Source organism: Parasteatoda tepidariorum, chromosome 5, assembly GCF_043381705.1.
Source record: "Parasteatoda tepidariorum isolate YZ-2023 chromosome 5, CAS_Ptep_4.0, whole genome shotgun sequence".
NCBI classification, from domain to species: domain Eukaryota; kingdom Metazoa; phylum Arthropoda; class Arachnida; order Araneae; family Theridiidae; genus Parasteatoda; species Parasteatoda tepidariorum.
In genome coordinates this window covers 70,951,619-70,963,858 of record NC_092208.1, presented here as the reverse complement: position 1 = coordinate 70,963,858, position 12,240 = coordinate 70,951,619, and the positions used below count along the sequence as shown (strand labels likewise).

Below are 12,240 nucleotides of genomic sequence, written 5' to 3'. Positions count from 1 at the left end.
AGGTTGTACATATATAAAAATAGAAATTATTTCTATTTAAAGTAATTAAAACTTTGATCGGAACAAATTATAATAAGTTTTAATTTTATTAGCTTAAAATAAATAAATATTTTAAAAGAAAACTTATCGCAAAAATTGTGTACTATACTCACCGATACTAAAATCGTGTGCAGGTTCCTGTTATGGTAGTACATCAACTGCATTGAGATGATCATCTCATAGTGCGAAAGTATTTTAAATGCTTTCATTTTAAAGGAAATGTTATTATTAAACTAAAAAACTGTTCCGTCTCATCAATAAAAAAATTTCATCCGATCATCCTCTTCCTAACGCCGCCGCCATTTTTATTTACATTTGTATATGTCATCACATAAAATTGAAACGTCATAAAAAGCAGACGATCTGATTGGTTCACATAAGAAATTGCCTGATCGGTTGCAGATATTTCGTGCAACCGTGATTTCTTTATCACACGAGCAATTTTTGGAGAAATTTCACCTACAGTTGCACTTACACTTGCAGTTACACTTACAGTTGCACTTATTTTCTCTCGTGTGATATAGCCATAAGGAACGGGCAAAAGCATTGTGATCTGGATTAGTTTCAAGTCTTTTTTCCCGTTGCTTCGATGCTTCTGAAACATGGGTAGTTCTCTTTTTGCGCGCTTGAGATGTCGATCGACTAAGAGCGATTCGTTTAGGCGGCATGTTTTTGCAAATATTCTCTCTCACAAACAAAAAGAAATGTAAACGTTGACAGTGGTTGCAAATTCGCTAAACCGAAAATTCACGTATGTATTTTAAATAATAAAAAGAGCAATAAAAATAAAATTAATAAGAAATATAAAAATTATAAAATTTAAAACAAAAATCTTTTTTTTTAAATGAAAGAAATAAAATGAATGAATTCGAATAATAAACAATCTAATAGTTTTCAAATGACAACTGTCACAGCAATGAAATCTTCGAAAACTATATTTAATTGGGTATACTATAGCCTACGTCACAAATCGTGTTATTCCTACTAAATTTAACTAGCAAACAGCATTTTCTGCGAACCTGATTTCTAGCAACAAGTAAAAGCATCAAACGAAGTGTCTTGTTTATAAGTCGCTACTCGCCAGCTTGGAATTGTATTAGTCTAGTTCCTTTGGAAATAATTTATATTGTTGTTTTACCGAAGTTTATGAATTTAGTAAACATATTTAAAACTCAGTTTATTAATTAAACTAAAAGGTAAATGTTATTCCTAGTAAGTGGAAGTAGTTGCGCTTTTTTCATATTATACCCAATTGTGCTAACCTAAAATTGCATACTAAATATAAATAATTATGGAAAACGTGTACTTTGAATGAAATTTGCTTTTGAAGTATATGTGATTTACTTTTCCAAATGAATAAAGCTGTAAGATAGAAAATATCACTGTTGTTATCTTCAGGATATTTGAAACTGAATCGCTTGTAGCAAAATTTAAAACATTGGTTAACTTTTAACCAATCAGAAAATTCCATTTCGATTTTCACTCATACCGCTGGATCGGTTTTTCGCAGAATGTTCCAATGTCGACAATAATCTTCCTCGTGCTTTGATCTATCTGTATGCCAAGTTTCATAGCATTTAATCGATTGGTTTAGGAGTCTATAAAGGACATACATACAGACAGACGCAAATTCATTTAGAAGATTACTATTTATTATCTTTCGTTTAAAATAAAATAAAAAAATTAATGACTTGGATGAACGTGATGAGATTTGATTATGTCCGGCTCAATGTTTGTGAGCACTAATTTCTAATCATATATTCATTTATTTATTTATTTATTGTGATGAGGTTCCCTACGGCACTGAAACTAAGAGAGCAATATCCTCTTCCCAAGTTTTGTTTATACAGAAAAAGTTTTGCAACAAACGCAGTTTTATGATTTTAGTTTTGATGAAATTCAATTGTTCATCTTGTAGTTTCAAATTAGTTTCGCTAAATTTGGCAACTGTACTGAAAATACATTCGCTGCAGCTTGTTTTAAGTTAGTCAGAAAACCTTGGTATCTTCCTACCATTGACGGAGCACCGTCAGTAGAAGAACCACCTCAAGTTTCATCAAGAAAACGTTCAGGTTAGTTGTAAGCATGCACAGTGTGATATATACATAATAAATGAATAAATAAATAAAAATGAAAATTTAAAAAGCCCTTTTCTGTGAATAACATCCAGTTTTTTTTTCTTTAGAGCTAATTTTTTTCTGACATATACTTACCTAATTACCATCTTCGTGCCTACATGACGCAGAGAGCTTTGAATTTTGCTTTTTCGTCAAACATTCCTGTCTTTAACAAAGCAACGTGTTAACTCCTATTCCATCAATCTTTTGCCTTTGTCTGCCTGATTGCACTTTAGTCTTGGCCTCACACTTTTTCTTTTGCGGTGAGGTGCCCACGTATTTGCTTTTAAGAGAATTGGATGTATTAGTTATCATTATATGACCAAATTGCCTTCGTTATATGATTTCTTAATTAGTAAATGAAATATTAGCATCTATTATAGATCTTTATTTATTTAACGTTCTGCCGTCAAACAAATTTTAAACGATTATTTTGAAAGATTTCTAAATTCCCTTTATCTGATGCTTGGAAACTTCAACAAACGTGATTCCAAAAAAGAAATAATAAATAAACGGAAAAAAAAAGTTTAAAAAAATACTCAGAAATATTAAAAACGGAATAGTTTCTAAAAAATTAATTTTCAAATGCATTACTTTTTCAGGTGCTATTTAACTGATTTACAGAAATTCAGAAGTTGGTAGGTTTAAATTCTATTCTTCAAAATAATATTTTTTTTTGTATTACTTACAAATTTTTACATCATTTAAAGAATCGAATTTAGACCTACAAACTTTTGAATTTCCGTAAATCAGTTAAAAAAAATGTCGAATAATTATTTATTTGTTTTAAAATTATTAAATAATAGAAAACTATTAAGAACAATGTCTGGCATAAGACTCTCTTTAGATAAACGAATTTTAAAATTGTGTGTAAATATTTTGTTGATTCATCTAAGTTGTTAAGATATGGAGAAATAAGCAAAAAGTAAAATCTACCTTAAGGATCTAAAATTTAAACCACTCTCCTGACCAAACTATAGGGACCATATTACCCATATTTTGAGAATCCAAATCCTGTGAAAAGAAGTTATGTTTATTCAGAGAAAGCAAGCTTCTGTGTCTGATTTAGTATCTTTGTAAAAATCATTTGCACAAATTAATTGGCTTACTTGAGTTTTCCGCTTTAAATCATAAAGATTGTGTCCTAGTACGTTAAGATCCGATGACTAGATCAAACGTTATTCAAGGTATTCTATTGTTATGGCACAGTACATTTATATTTTTTACATGCATTTTTATTATTTTTCAACTTATGAAAATCAATAAGATAATGCTATAAATTAAAGCAAGGAAAAAAAAACAATTATAAAGATACTCAACAAAAACATTAAAAAAAATGAATGATATTAAACAACCTACCAAAAAATGTTGATTTGCAGAGTTATGTATAATATATATTTCTTAGCGCACAGTGCAGTTGGCTTCGATATGTTTAATTTTTGTTTATTATTTCATGCCTGAGGCTCATCAAAAATTTCAGGGAGAAATAAAGCATGATCTAGTTTTCAAAAATTTTTTATCGAATTTTTGTCAGCTCCAATATTTGGCATCATACAAACTAATAGAATGTTCAGTAGCCATGCAAATATTTATTTCTTAATTTTAATATTATACTTAAGTCATCCCAAAAAATTGTAGATTCCTAAAGTAAGATCTGGCTTTCGTGATTTCTTTAAGTCTAGTTTTCGATAACTTCAGTATTCGGAATTCTATATATATAAATGAAATGTTCAATAACCTAGTAAAAGTTTACATTTATTTTTAATTTAACATTAATGCTTCAAAAAATGCACAAAGTCCTAAGGCGTGATCCGGCTTTAATTACTTTTTTTTATCTGACTTTCGGCTATTCAGCATTCGGCATTAAACCAACAAATGGAATGCTCAGTACCCTTGTAAACATTTATTTTTGTTTTTAATACTACCTAAGGCTCCCCAAAAATTATTGAAACTCCTAAAGCAGGATCTGGATTTCATGATTAGTTTACCTGATTTACTGCAACTTCAGTGTTTGGTATCATATAAATAGAATGTTCAATACCCTTGTAAAGGTTTATTTTTTAATTTAATTTTATACCTAAGACTAAATGACCGACCCGTCCTCATTTGGGCATACGGAAGGATGTCCCGCCGTCGCAACAGTTCCCTTAAGGACAGCCATCCGAAGACCAGCGCTGTGCCCTGCCGACCAGCCTGATCAGCCAGCTCCACCCGTGGCATTTATTAAAACCAATAAAGCTTGTTACAGAAGACACTTGTTACAAATGTTACAGAAGATGGCAACACAAAAAGTTTAAAAGCAATCTTGCTCCGGGGGAGGGGGGGACCTTATAGTGCGTGATGCCAACTAGCCAATAAAACAGTTATATAAGTACTGTATAAATTACATCAGTATGAAAACTGTAAGTGCTTACATAGGATGCGCCGTGTTTTACAAAAATGCTGGAAACATCAGACAAAGTAAAACGAAGTTATGCATTAAAATTCTTACATTGCCGTTAAGGGTACAGTGGACCTTGAAATTCGATAAAAATGATCAAAATATCGACTTTTAGATTTTTATATATTTGTATAGTAGACATCATAAGCTTCCAAACAAAAAAAAATTTATTTAAATTGGAGCATTTTTTACGGAGATATTAGCATTTGAATTAGGCCACGCCCCTTTTTCTACTCATGTATGTGCTGAAGTCAGTAGTTGACTGCAGACGGATTTTTAGTTTCGGTTTAAGCTAAAAGCTAATTATAGCAGATAATCTTTAAATTATTTAATTTTTAAATTGCATCTGTCTTACTAAAAGTGGCAGCATATTGTCCTAGTTGATGGATTGATTTTGTTTATGCTTTTATTTGGTTTAATGACCCTGTTATTGTTGTTATTAATCGTGTAGTTCTCCAATTTTTTCAAAACAGCTTTTTTCAAAGCTACTATTTTGTTTTATCTTATTTTGTTTTTGTTACGTTATTAATTATTTCATATTGTTTCATTACGCTTCTCTTTGTTTAATTACAATAGCAATAACTGCTGCAGTTAGCGAGTAAAAGTAAAAAAAATAAAAATGAATGCAGTTTATCATATGCTACTGGCGGATTTTAAATTTTATGTGTACGTCAAAGTGTGGGAATTTAGAGAATTTGCTAAAAATATTTTGTTTGTGTTTCCTTTTATAATGTTTGTTATGTTATTGCAGAATATCATACCTAAGGATTTTTTTTACAACTCTTTTACCTTATTGCGAAATTATATATTTTGAAAGTAGAAAAGATCGAATAATTTTTGTGATTTTTTACTATATTTAAAATTAATTTTATTACTCTTGATTAGTGATGTACAAGTTCAGTATATATACTGTCATAAATCATCATTTCATTTAACAAATTTTTAAAAAAAATAAAATAATTGTGCATTTTTCAACAATTGTTTTGATTTTTTCAATGTAAATATCACATTCTCGTCATCATTAGTTTCTGATATCTAATAGCATATTTTGCCAAATTAATGTATAAATAGTTGGTTATTATATAAAAAAGCATATTAATTATTAATTTACGTGAAAATTTACAAAATATTTGACAATATTATTCTTAATTTGCTTTTTTAATACAAAAACTTGTTTTTCTCAAAACGAAAATTTTGTTTCGAACTAGAAATTGAAACAGTTCCATGCGACGTAATTTTGATGACTATTGCATGTGTGACATCAAGTCACAAGTTTAAGTTAATTTCCGCACAATTTCGTTAATTCCTGTTACAAATCCTTATTTCCTGATATAATTTCTCTCGCCCCTTAATCTATAGTGCAATGGGGACTTTCTCCCCCTGACTCTCCGTTTCACATTCCTTTAACCCCCTTTTTCTTAGAAAAAAAAGACACCTGTTTGCCGGTACCTTTGATGTCAGCGTGCCTTACTAGATAGGAGATGTGTTTCTTAACCGTAACGCTCGAAAAATAATTGTGGTAACATCTCAACTTTCTAAAAATAAGTAATTTAACTTTAACTTTAAGTTTTTGTATCTTATAAAAAGAAAGAGCGCGAATGACGATCGGAGGATTCGATATTTTGATCGTCAAACAATTTGCAGCCCTCCGCTTAACGGAGTTTTATATTTTTGCTCCCTCCTCCCTGAGGTGGAGAACCTTTTTGTTGGAAGAATGGCTTCCTTGCGCCATCCTTATTTTTTTCAAAATGGATTTTGGAATTTTCTATATTAGTCATTTTTAACATCCAACTCATGTGCTGCCATGCTATGACTTGATCTACGAAATGTTTTTTTTTTATGCTTAATCATGCAGCTCTTTTAATGTGAAAAAGAATTTGAATACGATTGTGAATGGAATTTATTTTGGACTGATCATGGATTTGCGACGACCATATGCAAATTGAGGCCACGCAGGCTAACTTTTCTCATCCACTTGTTGGACGATGAATGCTGATACAACCCCGCTCTGATGTCACCCGGTAGACCTGATACCTATCCACTCCTGTGTTTTGGTCTGAATGGAAACCACGAAACCAGACCTGATACCTATCCACTCCTGTGCTTTGGACCTATCCACTCCTGTGGTTTGGTATGAATGGAAACCACGAAACTCCCAGTCACTCCTGACCACTTCTCTAACCATCTGCCATACCTCCTGTTAGTTTGCTTTTGATGCCGCCACTAAGCTAAATATTCAATAAAACAAACTTTATTCATCAACACATGACTCTTTTTTTAGTGAACTCTTAGTTTCTTTAGATAAATGGGCCTACTCTCTCGATCAACATTTTAATAGGTATGTGTCTTTTTTTGTTTATATTCAGTGTTATTGGGTTAAACAACGCCTCTTATTATGTATTTCCACTGTCAGATCATGTGCCATAAATTTTAAGTTTATCCTTTTTTTAGTTTTTTTTATCCCTTCTTCAAAATGTTTTTTTAAGATTTAGTTTTTTTTTTGTTTAAATTTTTTTGCCAGCAGTTACCGGTACAGCATGAAACTTTTTTTTACACACTCTCTAGATCAATAAAAAAAACTTGTAGGGAAAAAATTCCTAAATAGTTTATCACAATATATTTTATGGTCATTTCAATGTTCCAAAATGCTCTTTGAGCGACGATTTTCATGTTTTTGTCTCCGAAACTTGGTTTTTCTACTCTGTATTGAAATTAGTGACAAAATGTGCAAATTTTTTCCCTACAATTTGAAGAGAAATGTAAATAGAGTTGAAATCAACAAATGATTTTTGAATTTAAGGAAAATTTTAGCGCAAGGAGCTAATTTAAACTTAAAAATAAATCGACAATTTTTAAAAAAAATTTTAAATTTTTCATGTTACAGAAAGAATTATGTGTCAAACTATTTTATTTTATGTTTTCTATCTAAATATAAACAATCCCTGCAAGTTATAGCACTGTAACATTATTTTTTAAGAAAAACTTGTTAAGAGTCCACTGTAGCCTAAGGCAACTATGAAATTGTACAAGGTGATAACAATCAAAATACAAAGATTAAAACACGAAAGCAGCTTAAAATCATGGTTGGTGAGCAACCAGGACATAAAACAAAGAAAAGCATTAAAAAATCGTTGTAAACAGTGTAACTAAATAGGAACATTAAAAGCTGGTAGGCAAAAGACAAAGATTAAAACACGAAAGCAGATTAAAATCATGGTTGATGAAGATTAAAATTGAATATCACAAAAGATACCAATAAAACAGGTAAAATTTGGGATAAAAGAATAATGAAAAGCTAAAAGAAATAAATAGTCAGGATCGGAGACCGCTCTGGGAGACACAACAACTAAATTGTGTGCAGGGAGTTCATGGGGTCGTCTGGTGTAATGGTGTCCTCGAGCGGTCGCTTAATGATTTCTCTGATGATTTGCAATTGTTGTTTAGATTTACATCATGTCTCCATGAGTGCCCTTTTGTTAATGTGTCTACTACGGAATGTCAAGAATTTATTACATTCGACTATCAGGTGTTCGATCGTTTGTTTTTTTTCCACAGTATTTACAGCTGAAGCTTTTTAGTGTAGAATTGGTTTATATGAAAATCACTTGACAGCACTTTTTCGTTGATGTTTGGGTAAAATCTGTATGTGTCTCTCCCATTTGCTGAACCGTTCCATCTTTCCCGCCAAAGAGCTTTACTGACCTGCCGTAATTTATGATTGATTTTGGGTCTGGTAATTGAGTAGTGGTAGTCCACCCCACTGAGCAAAAAGGTACCTTCCTTCTCCAATGCGTCTCCTCCTCGTTGCCTAATTCCCCCGAGTGTGCTTTAATCCAATTGAATTGATAGTTTTTATTTTGTACCATGATTTCAATGTTTTCTGTTATGGGATCTTTAGGTGCTGGGTTCTCGAGGAACTGCAACGAGGATTTAGAATCTAAGTAAATCACCAAATCATTGATGTTTTCTTTTACAGCCCAGGAGATAGCTAATTTTATGACTTTTAGCTCAGCGGGGTAGACGCTTGATTCATCAATAATTCCAGCAGACTGTTGGTAAATAGTGTTGTTATTATACTTGACCAGGAGACCGCTACCTACTCTATATTCATATTCATTTGTTTCTATATTTAATACAAGCATTTCATTGCCGTCTGTGTAAATTTCATATCCAATTCCCCAATAATGTTTTTCCTCAGATTTTCGTCAACTCCAGGATTCGGCATCTTACAATTGAATGGAGTATTATGCAACCTTTTAAGAGTCTTTATTAACTTTATATTATTAAACCTATGGCTTTTGAAAAATTGTAGAGACTCCTAAAGCATCTGAGTTCATAATTTCTTTCATCTGATTTTTGCCAACTCCAGGATTCGCCATCATACAATTGAATGGAGGGTTCTGTAACCTTTCAAAAGTTTTTTTTATAACATTATACTTAAGTCTTTCAAAAATTGTAGCGATTACAAACGCATTATATGATTTTCCTGATTTTTTTTGATCTTTTTTATTTCTTTCATTTCATATTTAGGTTACCCAGAGTAGGCAATTCATTTGGTATCTCGGAATTCATTCTCTGCTCCTTTAAGGATGCGCAATTTTCAAAATACGTATTTTGCTTCAGTTCCTCCGAATTTCCATGATGTTTGCCTCTCAGTTTGCAAATCATTTGTAAAGATTTTATCGTCGCTGGCTACTGTACCTTTCAGTTTTATAAATAATAGTCGTTTATTGTATGAGTGTTCTCAGTTTTCAAATGGTTTTAAACTATAAATTTTGAAAATTTTGCTTCCAGCACTGTAGACAACGACGCACGAGCAAAATTATAAGGCGTATATATATAATACTTTAAAGTAAGTCACTACTTTCCAGTTAATTAGATTACCCAGCGTTGACAGTTTATTTGTGCCTCGGACTTTATTCGCTGCAACTTTGAAGATGAGCCATTTTCAAAACGCCCATTGTACTTCAGTTTCCCCGAAATTTCAAGAAATGTGTCGATCAGTTTGCAGATTATCTGCCGATTTTTTTTTATCGTCTCATACAGTTTTGCTAGTAATCTACTTTTTATTGCTAGAATGTTCTCAATTTCAAAATGATTGAAGTTATAAATTTTTATAATGTTTTTTTTCAGCCAGAGAGAGTAGCAATGATAATATCCGAAGACACGTATGTAAAATCAGTTTCTCACGAATATGTAATCCAGTGCAGAGATTACTTACGAGGAATATCAAATTCACTTTTAAAGGTTCCGAGCTATATGGATGAAGAGGAGGCGAACAAGAAAATTGTTGATGATGTGTTCGCAGAATTTTCCGAAGAAAATGTAAGTAGATGAAAGTGGAATATCTCTCTATTACATCATTCATTTAGGAACTAAAGTAAATGATGTAATAAAGATAGTTTACTTTTCTTTCCATCCTTTCCCCTTTGCGAAAGCGTGTGCCCAGGTTGGAGACTGCTCAGTGATGACCTCTTTAAATGATTGATCATTAAAGAGGATTATTTTAGATAGAGCTTAAATGATCATTTGATGAAGGAGACGAGATAAGGACTAATTCACGATCGGAGTGATCGAGTACGCCATCTGGGGAGAAGATCGGTTCCATGTCTTGACCTTCCTCCCTACTCTGTCCTCCTTTTCTCAGTTGTCCAGGAATTATTTTCCCCCTTCGTTATTTTTTCGTATTTAATTGGCACATATATATATATTTTTAAATTCCCAAGACGATTTTTTTATAAACTATGTTCAATCTAGTTTTCAGTTCCATGTAGTTTCCTATCTAAAAAGTCTTTAATCTATTTGAAGATAAAGACATAAACTAACTTACTTCCTTCTCCCATGACTCTCCACACGCTAATGGCAAAAGCATGCAAAGTGTTGTCATGGATAGTTTTGCTCTATGCCACCTGTACTTTTTTCGCATATGGATCGCCATCTCAATGCATGCGAAAAATTCGCGTATGCAAATTCAAAGATGTGAATGAGAACTTTATTGGTAAAACATATTTCTCCGCGGTAAACTCGCTAATTAGGATCTCTTTCGCATCTCCGAATTCGCATACAGGAGTTTTTTTTAATACAGTTAGAATTGTTCGTAAAATCTTTCTATTTTCGTAAGTGGTTACGCGTTAACAAGACCGACTTTATTAACGCTAAACATGAAATTCTATCACAAATATTCTTGATGGCTATGATTCAAATTATGTGGCATCATTTTTGAACAGACCCATAATTTACTGTAGGAACACCCTGAATAGAATTGACTTTTGCGTAACACTGCTGGAATTTAAAAGCATATTTTTTTAGTTTTAATCAGTATTTTGTAGTAAACACACGATTTAAAGGTGTTAAATTTATTGTCATGTGTTAAATTGATTTAAATTTAAAATAGTAGTAATAAATTCTTTTTTAAGAGACCATTTCAAAACTTGAAACCTTGCACCAGAAAGGTTTTGGGTTCAAATCTCGGACAAGGCATGGATGTCCTTTCTTTCTCTGTATTATCTGTTCCTATTGTGGGAGGAATGTGGCCCACCTAATATGGTACCCATGAAAGAGTGGCCAATAAATCCGTCCTTATAAGCGCCTAAATTGACGAATGGCAACCCATTTGTGAATTGGAAAAAAATATTTCCTATAAAAAGTCATGTGTAATCCACAAATGTTTCTATAAAGTATTGACGTCCGCTTTATTTTCGTCGCTACTTTTCAAAATGAGATTTAGATCCGTGGTAACCTTGTATAAAGAAATTATAATTTGTTTTATGCAAAAATGGTTGAATTAAATTAGTAATATATTGTATGCAAATTAATATATTTTTTTTATGTCTTTGTTCAATTAAAGAAAAAAAGAATTTCTAAAGATAGATTATACAAACTACATTATCCATTCAAAAGAGATGCTGATGGGCGATACACGGCTAATTTTGACGAGCAGTCACTCTATCGAAGCTTTAGTGATCCTGCCAGTTTTCTTCTAGACCCTGTTGGCTCATATGAAGGACCTGCTGTATTTTTAGTTGGGACTAAATCTTTCATGAATCTGTAAGTACATTGTTGACCACTTTTATTTAACTTTTTATGGATGACTGATAGTGTAAAGCGAACCACAGATGGCGCTAGGGGTGAAAATGTGTCGTAAGACTTTCCGTTTACCATTTTTGATTGATTTTTACGCCTGAGTTTGAAAAAGCGTGCCATTTTATATTATTATACTTGTAGTGTTTGCAACATAACGCTTTCTTTCAGTTTGAATTTCAACGAAAAAAACAACAACAAATGAATTTGGAAGACTCAGCAGTCATGATGTGATGCTATACAAAAAAGAACCAAAGTCAATATTTTACATTAATATAGCCTATAAGGGATAATGCTCAAAACATGGCAAACCTTACACTTTATTTATATTGTAACATTAATTTTCTTAAATGTGTTTTAGGCGCGCGACCTGTTAGAATTTATATTACAGAAAACTCTAATGAATGTGAAAATAACGGGTAAATTTAAAAACAAATCACAATAATAAACTTACTAGAACATTAAGCCTGTTCACACAGCACTGCGTAAGCGTAACATAAGCGGAGGAATACACATCTACAGATACACTATTTCAAAGCATTAAAAAAAGAATCTAATAAATGT

At 31.9% G+C, this 12,240-nt stretch overlaps 1 protein-coding gene across 1 annotated transcript in view; it reads left to right on the top strand.

Moving 5' to 3' along the window:
• Positions 1 to 12,240, top strand: part of LOC122269101 (uncharacterized) — a 28,520-nt gene that overhangs the window by 15,680 nt on the left and 600 nt on the right. The window contains exons 4-5 of the mRNA XM_043040696.2: positions 9,730 to 9,921; positions 11,444 to 11,643. Coding sequence (XP_042896630.1) covers positions 9,730 to 9,921; positions 11,444 to 11,643 — 392 coding nt within the window. The remainder of the gene's footprint in view (positions 1 to 9,729; positions 9,922 to 11,443; positions 11,644 to 12,240) is intronic.